Source organism: Pangasianodon hypophthalmus, chromosome 7 (genome assembly GCF_027358585.1).
Source record: "Pangasianodon hypophthalmus isolate fPanHyp1 chromosome 7, fPanHyp1.pri, whole genome shotgun sequence".
Lineage (NCBI taxonomy): Eukaryota > Metazoa > Chordata > Actinopteri > Siluriformes > Pangasiidae > Pangasianodon > Pangasianodon hypophthalmus.
Genome location: NC_069716.1, coordinates 27,099,941 through 27,123,204, shown reverse-complemented (window position 1 = coordinate 27,123,204; position 23,264 = coordinate 27,099,941). Strand labels below are relative to the sequence as shown.

The 23,264-nt window shown below is 39.7% G+C and overlaps 2 protein-coding genes across 3 annotated transcripts; both read left to right on the top strand.

The window, feature by feature from the left end:
• Positions 1 to 612: 612 nt before the first annotated feature.
• On the top strand, positions 613 to 8,832 carry LOC113531564 (cytochrome P450 2D3-like). The gene is made up of 9 exons (XM_053235623.1): positions 613 to 811; positions 5,135 to 5,294; positions 5,418 to 5,570; positions 5,659 to 5,819; positions 7,055 to 7,228; positions 7,475 to 7,610; positions 7,747 to 7,934; positions 8,011 to 8,152; positions 8,279 to 8,832. The coding sequence occupies exons 1-9, from the start codon at positions 650 to 652 to the stop codon at positions 8,473 to 8,475; spliced, it is 1,473 nt and encodes a 490-aa protein (XP_053091598.1). The 5' UTR covers positions 613 to 649; the 3' UTR covers positions 8,476 to 8,832.
• Positions 8,833 to 14,257: 5,425 nt separating this feature from the next.
• LOC128318626 (cytochrome P450 2D3-like) lies at positions 14,258 to 18,546 on the top strand. Of its 2 annotated transcripts, XM_053235621.1 has the most exons (9): positions 14,258 to 14,461; positions 15,062 to 15,221; positions 15,345 to 15,497; positions 15,617 to 15,777; positions 16,844 to 17,017; positions 17,259 to 17,394; positions 17,531 to 17,718; positions 17,795 to 17,936; positions 18,063 to 18,546. In XM_053235621.1, the coding sequence occupies exons 1-9, from the start codon at positions 14,300 to 14,302 to the stop codon at positions 18,257 to 18,259; spliced, it is 1,473 nt and encodes a 490-aa protein (XP_053091596.1). In that variant the 5' UTR covers positions 14,258 to 14,299; the 3' UTR covers positions 18,260 to 18,546. The 2 variants fall into 2 exon arrangements, with proteins under 2 accessions (XP_053091596.1, XP_053091597.1); XM_053235622.1 differs by lacking the exon at positions 15,062 to 15,221 and having other exon boundaries at positions 14,332 to 14,461.
• The last annotated feature ends 4,718 nt before the right edge of the window (positions 18,547 to 23,264 follow it).

Sequence of the window (23,264 nt, the reverse complement as noted above, 5' to 3'; positions counted from 1 at the left end):
GAAGCATTCGGGCCCACACGACCAGACGGTGCAATAGTTTCTTCCCCCATGCCATCAGACTCCTCAATACTCAGAAACTGAACTGAAGGAACACACACACACACATACATATATACACACACAACTGAGCATCCTCCATCCTCTTTGCAATTTTTTGCAAGTTTTTGCACATTACATTATGCTGCTACAATACTCATTATCATACTGTACATAGGCTGCTACTCTTATGTTTGCACTTGTGCACTTTATGTATAAATTATGTAGTCCCTTGTAGTTCTGTGTTGTTCTGTGTAGTTCTGTGTAGTCCCTTGTAGTTCTGTATGTCTTGTGTAGCACCTTGGTCCTGGAGAAACGTTGTTTCGTTTCACTATGTACTTGTATATGGTTGAAATGACAATAAACTCCACTTGACTTGACTTGACTTGAACACTAAGTGGAAGGCTGTTCCATAGCTGTGGGGCTTTGTAAGAGAAAGCTCTACTCCCAGCTGTAGCCTGCACTATTCGAGGTACCAATGATTGTGACTGTAAACTATGTAAATGATTAACAAGCTCTGTTTGTATTAAGTATTTGTCATTCCAAAGGTTTGTATTAAGTATTTGTCATTCCAAAGGTTAGTAGTGTATAGAGCAGCAGTACAACAGACATCATGCTGGGTTCCTGGATTCTGGTTGCTTTTTGTGTCTGCCTTTTCTTCCTCTTCATCAGGATCCAGAGGCCCAAGAACTTCCCTCCTGGACCACGACCCGTCCCTATATTTGGGAACTTGTTTCATATTAACATCAAAAATCCTCTGAAAGACTTTGAGAAGGTACAACATCATATTATTTTTTAAATACGTGATTATTTGTGTAAGCAGTGAATGAATGGTAGTTGTTTGCAAAAAATAACTCATCTGATTCTTGGCAACAGGTGTGTTTTCATGTGAACATGTGTTTAGGTCTTTGGTGTATAGACGACAGACGATAGTCCTACGATTAAAGAAAATTACAGACTTGTGCAGAAAACAGGCTCCCTAGAGGGCACATTATCACTTTTTATCGTAGAGGCACCCTATAGGGTGCTTTCTTTGTTTTTTCGACCATGGGGCATCTGAGTTGGCAGTCACCCACTAGAGTCCATCAGTGGCTGTCCTCTTACTGGTGACTTATGACTGGAGTTTCGTAGTAGCACTCTCACTCTGAGATTTGAATTTATGACATTTGAATTTTGTAGTTGGCCATCTTTTGTTCCAAAGGATTTCTTTTATGAAGTGCAAGCTTTGTCTGTGACAGCAAAATTGTGTTCAATCCAACAGTGTACAGCCAGCTTATGACAGAGCAACATTTTACCTAATGACACTTTTGCTTGCATGAAACATTCTTCAAAGTTAGCCTTACGTAATGAGGATATTTTTCTGTCCATTACCATGTTTGCTGTCTGAAGAACACCTGTAGGGAATTAGCCTATGTTTTTTCTGCTATAGGAGCACCCTAGAGTGCACATCATCTCATTTTATCACACTATCTCATTTCCTCCACTGGAAGGGCACCCTAGAGGGCACTACATCACACTTTCTCATAAACGGCAGCACCCTAGAGGGCATTTCATCCTGTTCTTCTACTTGGCCAGCCATTAGGGCAGTATATCATATTTTCTCCATTGTACGGCTCCCTAGAGGGCACATTATCACTTTTTATCTATCGTAGAGGCACCCTATATGGTGCTTTTGCTGTGTTTTTTTCAACCATGGGGCATCTGAGGGGGCAGTCACCCACTAGAGTCCTTCAGTGGCTGTCCTCTTACTGGTGACTGATGCCTGGAGTTTCGTAGTATCACTCTCACTCTGAGATTTGAATTTATGACACTGCCAGAATTTTGTAGTTGGCCATCTTTTGTTCCAAAGGATTTCTTTTATGAAGTGCAAGCTTTGTCTGTGACAGCAAAATTGTGTTCAATCCCACAGTTGTAACGTGGGGTTTGGGTTTTGTTTGTGTTTCTTGTTCATTGCTCTCATGTCTTTTATTTTGGAGTTTAGTCATGGCTCCTGTCTAGTCATGTGGTTCCTTTGCCCTCTTGTATTCCTGCTATTAGTTCCTTTGTTCATTGTGTCATGTTCTGATTGGTTGGTTAAGTGATGTGTCTTGTTCCTCATTGGTTGGATATTTTGGAGTTTAGTCATGGTTCCTGCCTAGTCATGTGGTTCCTTTGCCCTCTTGTATTCCTGCTATTGGTTCCTTTGTTCATTGTGTCATGTTCTGATTGGTTGGTTAAGTGATGTGTCTTGTTCCTCATTGGTTGGATATTTTGGAGTTTAGTCATGGTTCCTGTCTAGTCATGTGGTTCCTTTGCCCTCTTGTATTCCTGCTATTGGTTCCTTTGTTCATTGTGTCATGTTCTGATTGGTTGGTTAAGTCATGTGTCTTGTTCCTCATTGGTTGAATTGTGTCATGTGACCTTGATTGTTTGGTATATATAGACCTCATGTAGCCATTGTCTCTTGTCGTGTATTGATGTTGTAACCTGCTGTCTGTTCGCTAATTTGTTCATGCCAAGTCAAGTCTGTATTTGTATTTTGGATTTCACTTTGTTAAATAAAAGCTGCACTAGGGTTCTTCACTACGCTCGCCTCAGTGGACTATTGTTACAGAATACACCACCGCTACCATGAACCCAGCAGCTTCTCACCTCCTCTGCCTTCGTCAAGGCGACAGGGCCATAGAGGATCTTTGTTAATGCCACATCACATGCCTCACTGGACTCTGGCTAAATATATTGACTTTATACTCCAGTTGAGTGGTTCCTCGTTCACTGTGGGGATTGCGGATGAGGAACACTGCTATCTTCTGGTACCCACCACACCGGAGCATTGTCATGTCCTGACCGTCATGTCAGGAGTTGTTCACGTCATGCCTACTACTCCTGAATCTGCTCACGTCATGCCTGCCAAGCCAGCACCTCCTGACGTCATGCCTGCTACTCCAGGGCCTGCTCACGTCATGTCTGCTACTCCAGGGCCTGCTCACGTCATGTCTGCTACTCCAGGGCCTGCTCACGTCATGTCTTCTACTCCAGGGCCTGCTCACGTCACGTCTGCCACTCCAGGGCCTGCTCACGACACACCTGCTAATCCAGGGCCTGCTCACGACAAGCCTGCCACGCCTGAGTCCCCGGCCAAGATGGCCGCCACGCCTGAGTCCCCGGCCAATATGGCCGCCACGCCTGAGCCTCATCACGCCACGGCCGTCACGTCAGAACCTCATCATGTCACGGCTGCTACTCCTGAGTCTCGACCCATCATGACTGCCATGTCAGAGCTTACAGTCAAGATGGTTGCCACGCCAGAGCCTTCTAATGCCATGGCCACCTTGCCAGAACCCCGTCATGCCATGGATGCCATGCAAGTTTCCCCTAAGAATTTTTTTTGGGGGGATATAGTACCCAAGCTCCTGCGGATGTGGAGCTTGGGCCAGGACTGATGAGACTGATTGCCAGTGTGATGGATCTACCTCTGACGTCAGTGCGAGCGGCTGGCATCCCAGTGGTCCCTACACTTTCAAGCCTCACAGCCTCAACACACTCAAGCCTTGCAAGCATGCCACTGTCTGCTGTGCTGCCCGTGATGGCGGTAGCCATCCTGAGTGTTTGGGCTGCACACTGGAATTCTGAGGCCTCTCCTGTCCACGAGTCTGCCCCAGAGGCCCCTCCTGTCCACGAGTCTGCCCCAGAGGCCTCTGCCTGTCCTGTCATGGCCATGGAGGCCTTTCATGAACTCACAGCCTGTCCTGTCATGGCCATGGAGGCCTTTCATGAACTCAGTTTGTCCTGTCACGGCCATGGAGACCCTCTGTGAACTCTCTGACTGTCCTGTCACGGCCAAGGAGGCCATCTGTGAACTCTCTGACAGCCGCAGAGGCTGTCAGAGCCGCAGAGGCCGTTATTAACCTCTCTGTGCTCTCTGTTCCAGTCCTGCCTGATCCGCCTTGGTGGGCACCTGCGTCGTTAGCTCTACGTTGGTGGACATCTGCTCTGCCGTGGGGATATTTGCTCTCCTCTGCTCTGCTGTGGTGGTCGTCTGCTCCACCATGGTGTTCTTCAGCTCCGCCTGCTACACCCTGGTTCTCTTCAGCTCCGCCTGCTCTGCCCTGGCTCTCTGCTCAGCCCGCTCTGCCTCAGTCCCCTGTTCCTCCACTGCTCCATGACCCTGGCCCTCCACTGTTCTACAGTCTGCCACTGTTCCATGGCCCAGGTCCTCCACTGTTCCACAGTCTGCCACTACTCCATGGCCCAGGTCCTCCACTGTTCCACAGTCTGCCACTACTCCACGGCCGAGGTCCTCCACTGTTCCACAGTCTGCCACTACTCCATGACCCTGGTCCTCCATTGTTCCACAGTCTGCCACTGCTTCACAGTCTAGACCTGCCCTTGCTCCAGGGTCCAGGTCTACCACTGCTTCATGTCCCATGGTCTTGCCCATTGTTCCATGGTCCATGTCTTTATCCAGATCCTGTTCCCCTTCACTGGCCTGGCCCTCCATCCCTCCCCCTGTTCCACCTTCGTTCTACCACCCTCCTGGACTTGTTAGGTTTGGGTTTTGTTTGTGCGTCTGGAGCCGCCCGTAGAGGGGGGGATATGTAACGTGGGGTTTGGGTTTTGTTTGTGTTTCTTGTTCATTGCTCTCATGTCTTTTATTTTGGAGTTTAGTCATGGTTCCTGTCTAGTCATGTGGTTCCTTTTCCCTCTTGTATTCCTGCTATTGGTTCCTTTGTTCACTGTGTCATGTTCTGATTGGTTGGTTAAGTCATGTGTCTTGTTCCCCATTGGTTGGATTGTGTCATGTGACCTTGATTGTTTGGTATATATAGACCTCATGTAGCCATTGTCTCTTGTCGTGTATTGATGTTGTAACCTGCTGTCTGTTCGAGTCTAGTTTCATCTGCAGGTCAAGTCAAGTCTGTATTTGTATTTTGGATTTCACTTTGTTAAATAAAAGCTGCACTTGGGTTCTTCACTACGCTTGCCTCAGTGGACTATTGTTACAACAGTGTACAGCCAGCTTATGACAGAACAGCATTTTACCTAATGACACTTTTGCAATGTGTATATTTATTTTATTTTTGTCTTAAATAACATTTGTTGCATATTGTATGTTTAGTTGGCTGAGCAATATGGAAACATTTACAGCCTGTACATTGGGACAAAACCAGTTGTTGTTCTTAATGGTTTAAAAGCCATAAGAGAAGCTCTGGTGACCAAATCTGCAGATTTTTCAGGACGGCCAGACGGCCTGGTTAAGGATGTAACTGAAGGAAAAGGTGAGATCTGTGAAAAACAATTACACATCCCATGTCACCAGACTGTATCACGTTTCTGTTATACATTAATGTACCATTAGTGCAACTCTAAAGTGTGTTACTGATGTGAGTAAAATGAAACAGGAGTCATAACGGCTGATTATGGTCTTCAATGGAAAGAGCATCGGCGCTTTGCTCTCATGACCTTAAGGAACTTTGGCTTGGGGAAACAGTCTATGGAGAACAGGATTCTGGGAGAAATTGAACATCTCATTGCAAAATTGGAGAAGAATGCTGGTACGAACACGTTTCTTTATTATTCATGTTTCTGTTGATTATAGCTAAAGCAAGTAAAAAGACATTAATATAGCATTTCTATTTGTAGGAAGCTCCATGTATCCTCAGACTTTGTTCCATGATGCGGCATCAAATATCATCTACCTTGTTTTGTTTGGCACTCGCTTTGACTATGGCGATGAAACCCTTAAAATATACATTCGGCTGTTTACTGAAAATGTAAAGCTCGCTAATGGACCTTGGGCAATGGTAAGTTCAGTTCAATTCTACTTTATTTGTATAACAATTTTAATAATAGACATCGTCACAAAGAAACCCATTATAAACTCTTATGTCTTCAAAAAATGGCAAACCGATTAGGATCAATGTAGTACAAATAAACTTTATGAAATCAATCCTGTTGTTGGTAGAAAACATTGTTTCTACTTGGATAATCGCTGGGGCCATATTGTCTACACTTGTTGCCGAATAGGCCACTCCAGACTCACTCACAAGTTTTTGTTAATGGGTGAAGATCCTCCTTTATGTCCCTTATGCCAAAGTCCAATACGTTTGAGGCATATTTTAATGGACTGTGATGGTTTTAACTCCTCTAGGACTCTTTTTTTTTTTATATTCAGTTGATTCATATGAAAAGATTTTTAATGAATTGAGGCCAGATTTAGTTTTAGATTTTTTTATTGAGGATAAACGTTTGTAATTTGCTACAAGTTAACCTGTTTCTTGCCATGAAAATAGCTAGAGTAGCTGGCATGGCATTGCATTATAAACAACCAAACACTGTCCCAAAGCGGCTTTACAGAAATCTGGTAAATTTGTAGATTTAGATCCCTAATGAGCAAGCCAGAGGTGACAGTGGTAAGAAAAAAAAAAATCCCTGAGACAACATGCGGAAGAAACCTTGAGAGGAACCAGACTCAAAAGGGAACCCATCGTCTTCTGGATGACACCAGACACCAGTGTGATTATAAATCGTTACAGTATACAGCTGTCACTTCGAAATAGCCTGGCAATGGTTATTTGGATTAGGACTAATGCTAAGGGCTTTTAATTTCATGTTACAGTTGTGGAAATCACAACTCATCATTATACATTTTTTTATATTTACTACTGAGTCATTATAGTCATTGCAAATTATAGCAAAAAGCAATTACCTATAAATAATGTTATCTTGGACCCAGTGTGTATTTTTGGAAAGTTCAGGAATAAAACTTTCTACGTCTCAGTGTTATTTTTTTCACACATTTAAACAATGACTCTAATATTTGTATAGTTGTATTATGTTCATAAATAAGTACTCAAGTGGTCAGTGGAGTTAAATTTCAATCAAAGGAGTCCCTGGATGCAAAAGGTTTGAGACCAGACTGGTGTAAGTTTACGCTAGGATCTTTCTTTTTTTTTCTTTTGCTTTAGCTGCTTTAGATAAGAAGGGAAGAAAACATAATGCATGTAGTACAACAAGCAAATCTCCTGTTTTCTTGTAGATCTATGATGCACTTCCTGTGGTGAGGTCTTTGCCCCTTCCCTTTAAAAAAGGCTTTGATAATAACAACACACTTAAAGCCATGACAGCAAACATGATCAAGAAGCACAAGACAACAAGAGTCCCAGGAAAACCAAGAGACTTTGTCGACTGCTATCTGGATGAGCTTGATAAGGTTTGTATTTTCAATTCAATTCAATTAAATTTTATTTTTATAGCGTTTTTAACGATGGACATTGTCACAAAGCAGCTTTACAGAAATAAATACATTCAAATTAAATTAAACCAAAATAAATTGTAAATATGTGAATTTTTAAATACACATTTATTAAATATGTGTATTTGTGTGATGAAGTCCCTTCTGTTTTGTGTGATGAGAAATCATGCTAAAATGTGATAATTTGCATGTTGTTTTTAATAGAGAGACAATGAATCCACTTTCAGTGAAGACCAACTGGTGATGTATATTATTAATCTGCATGTAGCTGGAACTGACACCACATCCAACACACTCCTTACAGCAATTCTCTACCTCATGGCTCATCCGGACATCCAGAGTCTGAACTTTTAAATTGTCCATTACTTTGTATTCTAAGCCTTCTTATTAAATCAATGTTGAAAGTTTGATATTTATTGCCAAAATTGACAGGTTGAATGAATCTAATAACAGTGCCATGCATGCTTTGTTTCTAGAGAGATGCCAGCAGGAGATTGATGAGGTTATGGAGAGTAAATCTCAGATATCTTTCGAGGACAGACACAACATGCCGTACACACAGGCAATGATTCACGAGTGTCAGCGCATCGCCAACACCGTCCCTCTGAGTGTGTTCCACTGTACCACAAGAGATACTGAACTGATGAACTACACCATCCCAAAGGTGACGATTTCAATTGCTTTGGTTTCACTGTTTTGCTACTCATGTTAATCTCGTTTTTTATTTCTCGGTGTTCCAGGGAACTATGATCATCCCCAACCTGTCCTCAGTGTTGAGCGAAGAAGGCCAGTGGAAGTTTCCTCATGATTTTAACCCATCAAACTTCCTAAATGATCAGGGACAGTTTGAGAAGCCTGACGCCTTCATGCCCTTTTCTTCTGGTGAGAACTCAGGAGTGAAAGGACACTGCAAACATCATTCAAACCTCATTTACCCAAAGCAGAGATTAATTCATTTGAATCTGACAAAAAGCAAGTTTAAATTTATGTATCTGTTCATGTGTGCAGGGCCTCGTATATGTCTTGGTGAAGGTCTGGCTCGCATGGAGCTCTTCCTCTTCTTGGTTACTCTGCTGCACCGCTTTCAGTTCATTTGGCCTGAAGATGCAGGACAACCAGATTTCAGTCCTGTGTTTGGCCTAACACTTACACCCAAACCATACAGGATGCTAGTCAGGCAGAGACAGCCAGCTAGAGAAATGTAGAGCTGGTATACAATATGTCTGCATATTGAAAATTTCTTTATGGATCATGAAACTTGTTCTAGTATAAGAGAAAAAGAGGCCAACAGAGGTTTAATCAATCAGCTATATCAAATTTCAATATTAAAGTAAACTACTTAAACTACTAATAATAAACCCGGATCTTGTTTTCAACAATGATTAAAAAGTTGCATTTGTCACAAGATGTTTATGTTTGTACCTATAAATGCCAAATGCTATAAATGTAAATGTAAAATTATAAAAACAATACAGCACATTTTAATTGCTTATGTCTTGGTGCTAGTGTCCAAGTTTGATTTGTGAAAACATCATGAAACAGTAAAACAAGCCATATTTACATTACGTGCTATTTTAGTCTTTTTCACTATCCTGACATGCTGCACTAGTGTAGGAGTTCAGCAATAAAAATGAACAAATTCTCCATCCATCTACCTTTGCTAGTTCCTAGTTACATCAACAAGTGACTCTGACTCAGTGGAACAACAGAATTCAAGAAAACAAACACAAAAAAATGGCAAAACATTTACAAAGTGATATGAATTTACAAGTCATAAATTATGAATCCAGAATTTTAAAAAATTATGTAGGGTGGTCAGTGCTCGGGTTCACAGAAAATTCATATTCATGTCTATTGAGGGTCATTTGATCAAAATGTTTTGGAATTCCCAAACTAATTTCAAGGTGCTTTGGCCCATCAGGTAACATCTGTACTCATGGGAAATGGAGAATTAAGTGTTTCACAGCTCTTTGGCTGCACCGACTGAATGGATACCACTATCCATGGATAGTGGTATCCTTTCAGAATGGAAACACTGGAAAACACTATAGAAAACAGGGCTGCTGGAAAAAAATTCAATTTTGCACACTACAGGGTGTCCCAGCAGTCTCCATACATAGGGGAAATTAACATTTTTTTTTTAGCAAAATATAACTTTATTTACAAAACATCAATGTAATAAGAAACTACTCCATAGTACACAGAATTGACAAGTTGATTTAGGGAGGAGATTTGGCAGCCAAAAGAGTGCAGTGTGTAGAGCAGCGGTACGACAGTCATCATGTTGGGCTCCTTAATTCTTGTTGGGTTTTGTGTCTGCATGATTGCTCTACATGATTGCTATTTCTTTGTAAACATACACGGAGTCGTCTCTCCAGCTTTGGCTCCCAATTTGGCAACAGCGACGTGTGTGATGTGCTCGCCATGTTTCCTGTTAAAGTCCATCGCAACCTTGTGACAGCTTCCCGATCCAACCATGAGACTGATTTCAATATGATCTTCTTTTGTCAAAGGCGTTCTTAAAGGCTATCTGAAAAAAAGTATATAAACTATGTGTGAACAAAACTATCTGTTTAAAGGCAACAAAGTCTTTCCCAAATCACAAAACTGTTGTTTAGCCTACACTTGACAACAATAGCCATCTAATGATATTTTGCCAGATTTACTTCAGTTTTGGGGTTTGGTACATTCCAGAAAGATCAGAATGTTCCCTGGATACACTATCAGAAACTATCATAAAGCTGGGATGCACTCACGGTGCTTCTGCGAGAAAAATGGGTCCTTGAAGCGGCATTTCATTATAATGCCATTATGATTTTCCGAGAGGATTTTCTTTTAATAATGATTGAGTACCAGTTATTGAAAATTACAAAAAAAAACATGTGCAATGAACATACAAGTTTTATATATTTTTTAAATTAATTAAATGATGAAATTGTTTGGAGGCCCGGCAGGAATATGCTGCCCTGTGCAAGGTCTATGTGAGCTATATGGAGCAACTGCTCAATATATGAAATCATATTTCTTTAGTTTGTACAGAAATATAGTAGAAAAATGGTTTTATTTTGGAGCTCAATAAGGCAGTGTTTAGGTCAGGCTAAAACCAAAGAGTACACCTCCTATTTGTATCATGTTAGTGAATTTCTGTGTTCTGTGAACAGGGTTGCCAGGTTCCACGCATAATAGATGTGTTGCAGATAATGACTTATTCCCCACAAAAAGACTGAACAAAAAAGAAAGTTGGTCTACCTTTTTCTTCTCTCAAACAGTTTTGGCTAGTTTGAGATGTATTGGGGTGGGAATTTTGCTGAAACCTGGCAAACCTCCCCACAAACTTCTCTGGTTGTTGAGCTGAAATGGGAAAAATACTGAGCTGGCAATTGTCAGTGTTACATCATCTCAGCTTCTGGATCATTGATTTGGAGTTCTGGAGTTGTAAATTTTTAAACCACTGGGGAAAATGAGGACAGTCTTGTAAGTAGGTGATAGGTAGTATCAGAGACCTCCCTGTATGTACAGAGATGCTTGTTCCAGTTATACATCTTTCAAACCAGTTATCTTCTCTGTCCAGAGTTGTCCTAAAAAGATTGTCCCTTGTCTTTCAGGTGTAGGTAGACCTAACTACAACGTTGCACTGGCATGGTGATTTCCGCTAAATTCTGGTGCATCCTTCATGCAACATTTCGGACTGAATTTACAGCACAGCAACAACAGCGGACAACAATGAGTAGCGTTAACAACAGGCTAACTGGCTAAGCTTAGTGATATCTCAAATGTTGATGACTACCTTTTCAAGTGGTCAATGTTATAGATTTAACCAAGTATATTAATTGATCTAAAGCCAGTACTGCTATAAAATAATTTAAAAAGTAGAGAAAAAGAACTGAGTGGCCATGTTGATTTGACATCACTCTGGGGAAGAAACTGGTAGTTGAGAAGACGACCAAGTTGAGGGGGTATTTTCGGTGGTTTACAGCCGGTATCTCAGGAGTAGACCAGTTGTTGTTTTGAATGGTTTGAAGGCTATAAAAGAACCTCTGGTGAACAAATCTGCAGACTTTTCTGGATGCCCACATGTGCTAATCAGTCATATAACTGAACAAAAAGGTGAGATTTGTCACAAATAATTACCCAATAATATTTTCTTCTAGTGATTTAAAAGGATACTATTTTACATACAAACAGAGTGAATTCTGGGTATGTAACAGGAGTCTTACTTGCTGATTATGGTCCTGGATAGAACGAACTTCGACGCTTTGCTCTCAGGACCTTGAGGAACTTTGGCTTGGGGAAATTGAACACCTTGTTGCATAATTGGAGAAACATTCTTGTATCAATGTATTGCTTTATTATATTATCATGTTCCTGTTGATGAAAGCTGTCCAGTAAACATAGGTTCTCTATTTTTAGGAAGTTCCTTGTATCCTCAGAGTTTATTCCATGATGCAGCATCAAATATCATCTACCTGGTTTTGTTTGGCTCTCGCTTTGAATATGGCAATGAAACCCTTAAACAATATTTTACGCTGAAGTTTGCATTTAAACTATTGATAATTCTAAGTATAGGTTTAGTAATAGCTGAAAGAATCAGTGTCAGCAATTCAATATAAACCAGGGGTTCTTGATTGTTTTGTAGCTAGGGTCCGTTTGTACAATAATGTTCTGGCTATTATTAAAATCATAGATTATATTATTTCCGAATCGGAAAATTCCGATTTCTGACAGAACACAATAGGACAAAGATGACATTTATAGGCCTACTTGTTCTTTTAAGTTATTAAGGTCTGTATTAAACCCATTTAATTCAAGTGACCAGTCAAATAGGCCAATAACTGAGAACCACTGATATTAACAATAGAACCTCTTGTTTTCTTATAGAGCTATGATACTCTTCCATTGGTGAGATCCCTGCCTCTTCCCTTTAACAAGGCTTTTATAAAAAATGACTTGCTTAAAAAAATTACAATAACTATGATCAACAAACACAAGACGACAAGAGTCCCAGGAAAGCCAAGAGACTTTGTTGTGACTGCTATCTGGATGAGCTTGATACGGAATGTTTGTGTGGCTGAAAATATTTATCTGAAACTGATGTTAAGGATGCAAAGCCAAGAAATCTGGTTCAAAGCTGAAGAGAAAGTTGATATGAACATTTGTAGGAGTCGATTAAAGCCTGTCCTTCCTAATATATAGGTTGTTCTGGTTTTAACTGATTCTTGGTTATTCACACATTTATTACATATTATTTATACACACGGATTATGGGACAATGGGACCCACAAAAGGCCTTGACACTCATTTTTCTACTGATAATGGGAATTTATCTTTAGCCCATATAAGCGTCCCTTTCTTAAAAGATGATAATAATAGGCTTAACAATATTATATTATTAAATTACTGGGGACAGATTTTTGCAAGAGGTGGGCCCTATAAGCTATTAAAAGCCATAATATTATGTTTATGTAAAGAATTATTATTAGTTCCAGTTTAGGCCTAGCACTACATATTTAAAGGAACATAGAGTCAAGCGAAACACCACAAGAGCACAGTGCAGTTTATCTGGCATATAAAAATTTCACAGTACAAAAGGCAGCACTCAGCACCTGGCCCACACTGCCCTGCAAAATTCATCTCTGTGGTCATGTAACAGCACAGTTGTACACTGGTTGCTGTTATGTGAGTTAGTCAGCCCGATTCAGTCCAATTCAATTCAATTTTATTTGTATAGCGCTTTTAACAATGGACATTGTCACAAAGCAGCTTTACAGAAATAAATGGATTCACAAAAAAATATATTGTAAATATGTGAATTTATCCCTAATGAGCAAACCAGAGGTGACGGTGGCGAGGAAAAACTCTCTGAGACAATATGAGAAAGAAACATTGAGAGGAACCAGGCTCAAAAGGAAATCCATCCTCATCTGGGTGCAACGGATAGTGCGATTATAAATAAATCCCTTCTATTATTGTGTACTATATGGACAAATAGTGCAATTGTGTAACCAGTAAATTCATCACTGAATTCATTGCAAGAAGTCTGGTTGGTTAAAATCTATCCACTGTCCACTGATGGAGTCCTGAGTACGAAGGTGCTCGTGGCAACTGCAGCCCCAAAGCCACTACAGCAATCTCAGTCCCAAGTCATTACAGTACAGCTCCCCATATGTGATCCCCGTGCCATCTCCACAGCCCCCAGGTGGCACTATCCCCAGCAATCCAAATGGTTCTTCAGGCCATCCATATGGGGCCACCCCCAGCAGCAGCGAGCGAACTCAGCTGATGAGAACTCCAACCAGAAGTAGGGCATCAGGATGGATCAGGCAGGTCCGGGGAGCAGAAGGGGTCAGGATTGCTGGCATCTCAGAAGTAGCATGTGTAGCTTGACAGAGAGTGAGGGAGAGAGAGAGATGTAGGGAGAGGGAGAGATTGTTAGGTAAGCTTTTGTCCACTAATGGCTAAGGACAATGTACTTTGCGTGCAGAGTGCAAGCAGGGACTCCGGCAAGACTAGCTATGACAGCATAACTAAAAGGGAGAGCCAGAAGCTAACATATCCATGAGGGCACCCTGGGACATAAGGCAGCCAGCCACTCCACCGTCGACAAACCTGAGTGAATGCATGAGAGTGGGGGGGCGACAGCCCAGTTCACCACAACACTCTGTGACTGCGAACCCTCCAGACCTGCCCCTGTACCTAAGAAAAAACTATTCACAAAAGGCTTGACTAAACAAATATGTTTTCAGCCTTGACTTAAACACTGAGACTGTGTCTGAGCCCCGAACACTAAGTGGAAGGCTGTTCCATAGCTGTGGGGCTTTGTAAGAGAAAGCTCTACCCCAGCTGTAGCCCGCACTATTCGAGGTACCAGTGATTGTGATTGTAAACTATGTAAATGATTAACAAGCTCTGTTTGCTATAAGTATTTGTCATTCCAAAGGTTTGTATAAGTATTTGTCATTCCAAAGGTTTGTATAAGTATTTGTCATTCCAAAGGTTAGTAGTGTATAGAGCAGCAGTACAACAGACATCATGCTGGGTTCCTGGATTCTGGTTGCTTTTTGTGTCTGCCTTTTCTTCCTCTTCATCAGGATCCGGAGGCCCAAGAACTTCCCTCCTGGACCACGACCCGTCCCTATATTTGGGAACTTGTTTCATATTAACATCAAAAATCCTCTGAAAGACTTTGAGAAGGTACAACATCATATTATTTTTTAAATACGTGATTATTTGTGTAAGCAGTTAATGAATGGTTTGTAGTTGTTTGCAAAAAATTACTCATCTGATTCTTGGCAACAGGTGTGTGTTCATGTGAACATGTGTCTTTGGTGTATAGACGATAGACGATAGTCCTACGATTAAAGAAAATTACAGACTTGTGCAGAAAACAGGCTCCCTAGAGGACACATTATCACTTTTTATCTATTGTAGAGGCACCCTATATGGTGCTTTTGCTGTGTTTTTTCAACCATGGGGCATCTGAGCGGGCAGTCACCCACTAGAGTCCATCAGTGGCTGTCTTCTTACTGGTGACTGATGACTGGAGTTTCGTAGTAGCACTCTCACTCTGAGATTTGAATTTATGACATTTGAATTTTGTAGTTGGCCATCTTTTGTTCCAAAGGATTTCTTTTATGAAGTGCAAGCTTTGTCTGTGACAGCAAAATTGTGTTCAATCCAACAGTGTACAGCCAGCTTATGACAGAACAACATTTTACCTAATGACACTTTTGCAATGTGTGTATTTATTTTATTTTTGTCTTGAATAACATTTGTTGCATATTGTATGTTTAGTTGGCTGAGCAATATGGAAACATTTACAGCCTGTACATTGGGACAAAACCAGTTGTTGTTCTTAATGGTTTAAAAGCCATAAGAGAAGCTCTGGTGACCAAATCTGCAGATTTTTCAGGACGGCCACATGGCCTGGTTAAGGATGTAACTGAAGGAAAAGGTTAGATCGGTGAAAAACAATTACACATCCCACGTCACCAGACTGTATCACGTTTCTGTTATACATTAATGTACCATTAGTGCAACTCTAAAGTGTGTTACTGATGTGAGTAAAATGAAACAGGAGTCATAATGGCTGATTATGGTCTTCAATGGAAAGAGCATCGGCGCTTTGCTCTCATGACCTTAAGGAACTTTGGCTTGGGGAAACAGTCTATGGAGAACAGGATTCTGGGAGAAATTGAACATCTCATTGCAAAATTGGAGAAGAATGCTGGTACGAGCACATTTCTTTATTATTCATGTTTCTGTTGATTATACCTTCCTAATAAAAGTCTTCTGCTAGGTTTTTACAAAGCAAGTAAAAACACATTAATATAGCGTTTCTATTTGTAGGAAGCTCCATGTATCCTCAGACTTTGTTCCATGATGCGGCATCAAATATCATCTACCTGGTTTTGTTTGGCACTCGCTTTGACTATGGCGATGAAACCCTTAAAATATACATTCGGCTGTTTACTGAAAATGTAAAGCTCGCTAATGGACCTTGGGCAATGGTAAGTTCAGTTCAATTCTACTTTATTTGTATAACAATTTTAATAATAGACATCATCACAAAGAAACCCATTATAAACTCTTATGTCTTCAAACAATGGCAAACCGATTGGGATCAGTGTAGTACAAATAAACTTTACGAAATCAATCCTGTTGTTGGTAGAAAACGTCGTTTCTACTTGGATAATCGCTGGGGCCATATTGTCTACACCCGTTGCCGAATAGGCCACTCCAGACTCACTCACAAGTTTTTGTTAATGGGTGAAGATCCTCCTTTATGTCCCTTATGCCAAAGTCCAATATGTTTGAGGCATATTTTAATGGACTGTGATGGTTTTAACTCCTCTAGGACTCTTTTTTTATTCAGTTGATTCATATGAAAAGAGTTTTAATGAAGTGAGGCCAGATTTAGTTTTAGATTTTTTTATTGAGGATAAACGTTCCTCAATAATAAGCAAGCCAGAGGTGACAGTGGTAAAAAAAAAAAATCCCTGAGACAACATGTGGAAGAAACCTTGAGAGGAACCAGACTCAAAAGGGAACCCATCATCTTCTGGATGACACCAGACACCAGTGTGATTATAAATCGTTACAGTATACAGTTGTCACTTCAAAATAGCCTGGCAATGGTTATTTGGATTAAGACTAATCCTAAAGGCTTTTAATTTCATGTTACAGTTGTGGAAATCACAACTCATCATTATAAATTTTTTTTATATTTATTACTGAGTTATTATAGTCATTGCAAATTATGGCAAAAAGCAATTACCTATAAATAATGTTATCTTGGACCCAGTGTGTATTTTTTAAAGTTAACTTACTTTCTATTAAAAGAATGACTCTAATATTTGTATAGTTGTATTATGTTCATAAATAAGTACCCAAGTGGTCAGTGGAGTTAATTTTCAATCAAAGGAGTCCCTGGATGCAAAAGGTTTGAGACCTGGGTGGTGTAAGTTTATGCTAGGAAAAGTCTTTTTTTTTTCTTTTGCTTTAGCTGCTTTAGATAAGAAGGGAAGAAAACATAATGCATGTAGTACAACAAGCAAATCTCCTGTTTTCTTGTAGATCTATGATGCACTTCCTGTGATGAGGTCTTTGCCCCTTCCCTTTAAAAAAGCTTTTGATAATTACAACACAGTTAAAACCATGACAGCAAACATGATCAAGAAGCACAAGACAACAAGAGTCCCAGGAAAACCAAGAGACTTTGTCGACTGCTATCTGGATGAGCTTGATAAGGTTTGTATTTTCAATTCAATTTAATTTTATTTGTATAGCATTTTTAACAATGGACATTGTCACAAAGCAGCTTTACAGAAATAAATACATTCAAATTAAATTAAACCAAAATAAATTGTAAATATGTGAATTTCTAAATACACATTTATTAAATATGTGTATTTGTGTGATGAAGTCCCTTCTGTTTTGTGTGATGAGAAATCATGCTAAAATGTGATAATTTATGTGTTGTTTTTAATAGAGAGACAATGAATCCACTTTCAGTGAAGACCAACTGGTGGCGTATATTATGAATCTGCATGTAGCTGGAACTGACACCACATCCAACACACTCCTTACAGCAATTCTCTACCTCATGGCTCATCCGGACATCCAGAGTCTGAACTTTAAAATTGCCCATTACTTTGTATTCTAAGCCTTCTTATTAAATCAATGTTGAAAGTTTGATATTTATTGCCCAAATTGACAGGTTGAATGAATCTAATAACAGTGCCGTGCATGCTTTGTTTCTAGAGAGATGCCAGCAGGAGATTGATGAGGTTATGGAGAGTAAATCTCAGATATCTTTCGAGGACAGACACAACATGCCGTACACACAGGCAATGATTCACGAGTGTCAGCGCATCGCCAACACCGTCCCTCTGAGTGTGTTCCACTGTACCACAAGAGATACTGAACTGATGAACTACACCATCCCAAAGGTGACGATTTCAATTGCTTTGGTTTCACTGTTTTGCTACTCATGTTAATCTCGTTTTTTATTTCTCGGTGTTCCAGGGAACTATGATCATCCCCAACCTGTCCTCAGTGTTGAGCGAAGAAGGCCAGTGGAAGTTTCCTCATGATTTTAACCCATCAAACTTCCTAAATGATCAGGGACAGTTTGAGAAGCCTGACGCCTTCATGCCCTTTTCTTCTGGTGAGAACTCAGGAGTGAAAGGACACTGCAAACATCATTCAAACCTCATTTACCCAAAGCAGAGATTAATTCATTTGAATCTGACAAAAAGCAAGTTTAAATTTATGTATCTGTTCATGTGTGCAGGGCCTCGTATATGTCTTGGTGAAGGTCTGGCTCGCATGGAGCTCTTCCTCTTCTTGGTTACTCTGCTGCACCGCTTTCAGTTCATTTGGCCTGAAGATGCAGGAGAACCAGATTTCAGTCCTGTGTTTGGCCTAACACTTACACCCAAACCATACAGGATGCTAGTCAGGCGGAGACAGCCAGCTAGAGAAATGTAGAGCTGGTATACAATATGTCTGCATATTGAAAATTTCTTTATGGATCATGAAACTTGTTCTAGTATAAGAGAAAAAGAGGCCAACAGAGGTTTAATCAATCAGCTATATCAAATTTCAATATTAAAGTAAACTACTTAAACTACTAATAATAAACCCGGATCTTGTTTTCAACAATGATTAAAAAGTTGCATTTGTCACAAGATGTTTATGTTTGTACCTATAAATGCCAAATGCTATAAATGTAAATGTAAAATTATAAAAACAATACAGCACATTTTAATTGCTTATGTCTTGGTGCTAGTGTCCAAGTTTGATTTGTGAAAACATCATCAAACAGTCAAACAAGCCATATTTACATTACGTGCTATTTTAGTCTTTTTCACTATCCTGACATGCTGCACTAGTGTAGGAGTTCAGCAATAAAAATGGACAAATTTCTCCATCCATCTACCGTTGCCTGTTCCTAGTTACATCATCAAGTGACTCTGACTCAGTGGAACAACAGAATTCAAGAAAACAAACACAAAAAAATGGCAAAACATTTACAAAGTGATATGAATTTACAAGTCATAAATTATGAATCCAGAATTTTAAAAAATTATGTAGGGTGGTCAGTGCTCGGGTTCACAGAAAATTCATATTCATGTCTATTGAGGGTCATTTGATCAAAATGTTTTGGAATTCCCAAACTAATTTCAAGGTGCTTTGGCCCATCAGGTAACATCTGTACTCATGGGAAATGGAGAATTAAGTGTTTCACAGCTCTTTGGCTGCACCGACTGCAATGGAATGGAAACACTGGAAAACACTATAGAAAACAGGGCTGCTGGGAAAAAAAATTCAATTTTGCACACTACAGGGTGTCTCAACAGTCTCCATACATTTTTTTTTAGCAAAATATAACTTTATTTACAAAACATCAATGTAATAAGAAACTACTCCATATTACACAGAATGGGGAGCAACCCCATAAACCTCTAATGATTCACAGAATTGACAAGTTGATTTAGGGAGGAGATTTGGCAGCCAAAAGAGTGCAGTGTGTAGAGCAGCGGTACGACAGTCATCATGTTGGGCTCCTTAATTCTTGTTGGGTTTTGTGTCTGCATGATTGCTCTACATGATTGCTATTTCTTTGTAAACATACACGGAGTCGTCTCTCCAGCTTTGGCTCCCAATTTGGCAACAGCGACGTGTGTGATGTGCTCGCCATGTTTCCTGTTAAAGTCCATCGCAACCTTGTGACAGCTTCCCGATCCAACCATGAGACTGATTTCAATATGATCTTCTTTTGTCAAAGGCGTTCTTAAAGGCTATCTGAAAAAAAGTATATAAACTATGTGTGAACAAAACTATCTGTTTAAAAGCACAAAGTCTTTCCCAAATCACAAAACTGTTGTTTAGCCTACACTTGACAACAATAGCCATCTAATGATATTTTGCCAGATTTACTTCAGTTTTGGGGTTTGGTACATTCCAGAAAGATCAGAATGTTCCCTGGATACACTATCATAAAGCTGGGATGCACTCACGGTGCTTCTGCGAGAAAAATGGGTCCTTGAAGCGGCATTTCATTATAATGCCATTATGATTTTCCGAGAGGATTTTCTTTTAATAATGATTGAGTACCAGTTATTGAAAATTACAAAAAAAACATGTGCAATGAACATACAAGTTTTATATTTTTTTTAAATTAATTAAATGATGAAATTGTTTGGAGGCCCGGCAGGAATATGCTGCCCTGTGCAAGGTCTATGTGAGCTATATGGAGCAACTGCTCAATATATGAAATCATATTTCTTTAGTTTGTACAGAAATATAGTAGAAAAATGGTTTTATTTTGGAGCTCAATAAGGCAGTGTTTAGGTCAGGCTAAAACCAAAGAGTACACCTCCTATTTGTATCATGTTAGTGAATTTCTGTGTTCTGTGAACAGGGTTGCCAGGTTCCACGCATAATAGATGTGTTGCAGATAATGACTTATTCCCCACAAAAAGACTGAACAAAAAAGAAAGTTGGTCTACCTTTTTCTTCTCTCAAACAGTTTTGGCTAGTTTGAGATGTATTGGGGTGGGAATTTTGCTGAAACCTGGCAAACCTCCCCACAAACTTCTCTGGTTGTTGAGCTGAAATGGGAAAAATACTGAGCTGGCAATTGTCAGTGTTACATCATCTCAGCTTCTGGATCATTGATTTGGAGTTCTGGAGTTGTAAATTTTTAAACCACTGGGGAAAATGAGGACAGCCTTGTAAGTAGGTGATAGGTAGTGTCAGAGACCTCCCTGTATGTACAGAGATGGTTGTTCCAGTTATACATCTTTCAAACCAGTTATCTTCTCTGTCCAGAGTTGTCCTAAAAAGATTGTCCCTTGTCTTTCAGGTGTAGGTAGACCTAACTACAACGTTGCACTGGCATGGTGATTTCCGCTAAATTCTGGTGCATCCTTCATGCAACATTTCGGACTGAATTTGCAGCACAGCAACAACAGCGGACAACAATGAGTAGCGTTAACAACAGGCTAACTGGCTAATGTTAGTGATAACTCAAATGTTGATGACTACCTTTTCAAGTGGTCAATGTTATAGATTTAACCAAGTACTGTTTCTGTATATTAATTGATCTAAAGCCAGTACTGCTACAAACTAATTTAAAAGTAGAGAAAAGGAACTGGGTGGCCATGTTGATTTGACATCACTCTGGGGAAGAAAGTGGTAGTTGAGAAGACGACCAAGTTGATGAGTTAAAATTTCAAGTTGAGGGGGTATTTTTGGGGGTTTACAGCCGGTATCTCAGGAGTAGACCAGTTGTTGTTTTGAATGGTTTGAAGGCTATAAAAGAACCTCTGGTGAACAAATCTGCAGATGCCCACAAAAAGTGCTAATCAGCCATATAACTGAACGAAAAGGTGAGATTTGTCACAAATAATTACCCAATAATATTTTCTTCTGGTTATTTAAAAGGATACTATTTTACATACAAACAGAGTGAATTCTGGGTATGTAACAGGAGTCATACTTGCTGATTATAGTGCTGGATGGAACAACCTTTGACGCTTTGCTCTCAGGACCTTGAGGAACTTTGGCTTGGGGAAATTGAACACCTTGTTGCATAATTGGAGAAACATTCTTGTATCAATGTATTGCTTGATTATATTATCATGTTTCTGTTGATGAAAGCTGTCCAGTAAACATAGGTTCTCTATTTTTAGGAAGTTTCTTGTATCCTCAGAGTTTATTCCATGATGCAGCATCAAATATCATCTACCTGGTTTTGTTTGGCTCTCGCTTTGAATATGGCAATGAAACCCTTAAACAATATTTTACGCTGTTCACTGAACTGAACAAGATTGCTAATGGACCTTGGGCAATGGTGAGACATTATATCATCACCTGATCACTGAAGTTTGCATTTAAACTATTGCTAATTCTAAGTATAGATTTAGTCAAAGCTGAAAGAATCAATGTTAGCAATTCAATATAAACCAGGGGTTCTCAATTGTTTTGTAGCTAGCGTCCATTTGTATAATAATGTTCTGACTATGATTGAAATCATAGATTATATTATTTCCGAAACTGACAGAACATGATAGGACAAAAATGACATTTATAGGCCTACTTGTTCTTTAAGTTATTAAGGTCTGTATTAAACCCATTTAATTCAAGTGACCAGTCAAATAGGCCAATAACTGAGAACCACTGATATTAACAATAGAACCTCTTGTTTTCTTATAGAGCTATGATACTCTTCCATTGGTGAGATCCCTGCCTCTTCCCTTTAACAAGGCTTTTATAAAAAAAATGACTTGCTTAAAAAATGACAATAAATATCTTGATACGGAATGTTTGTGTGGCTGAAAATATTTATCTGAAACTGATGTTAAGGATGCAAAGCCAAGAAATTTGTTTCAAAGCTGAAGAGAAGTTTGATATTAACATTTGTAGGAGTCAATTAAAGCGTGTCCTTCGTAATGCATAGCTTGTTCTGATTTTAACTAATTCTGGGTTATTCACACATTTATTACATATTATTTATAAACACAGATTATGAGACAATGGACACCGACCCACAAAAGGCCTCAACACTCATTTTTTTACTGGTAATGGGAATTTATCTTTAGCCCACGTAAGTGTCCCTTTCTTAAAGGATGATAATAATAGGCTGAACAATATTATATTATTAAATTACTGGGGACAGATTTTTGCAAGAGGTGGGCCCTATAAGCTATTAAAAGCCATAACATTATGTTTATGTAAAGAATTATTATTTCTTCCAGTTTAAGCCTAGCACTACATATTTAAAGGAACATAGAGTCAAGCGAAACACCACAAGAGCACAGTGTAGTTTATCTGGCATATAAATATTTCACAGTACAAAAGGCAGCTTTCAGCACCTCCAACCTCCAGTGGCCCACACTGCCCTGCAAAATTCAACTCTATGGTCATGTAACAGCACAGTTGTATACTGGTTGCTGTTATGTGAGTTAGTCAGCCCGATCCAATTCAATTTTATTTGTATAGTGCTTTTAACAATGGACATTGTCACAAAGCAGCTTTACAGAAATAAATGGATTCACAAAAAAATATATTGTAAATATGTGAATTTATCCCTAATGAGCAAACCAGAGGTGATGGTGGCAAGGAAAAACTCTCTGAGACAATATGAGAAAGAAACCTTGAGAGGACCCAGGCTCAAAAGGGAACCCATCCTCATCTAGGTGCAACAGATAGTGCAATTATAAATAAATCCCTTCTATTATTGTGTACTATATGGACAAATAGTGTAATTGTGCAACCAATAAATTCATCACAGTTTTTGCAAGAAGTCCGGTTGGTTAAAATCTATCCACTGTCCACTAATGGAGTCCTGAGTATGAAGGTGCTCGTGGCAACTGCAGCCCCAAAGCCACTACAGCAATCTCAGTCCCAAGCCATTACAGTACAGCTCCCCATATGTGATCCCCAAGCCATCTCAACAGCCCCCAGGTGGCACTATCCCCAGCAATCC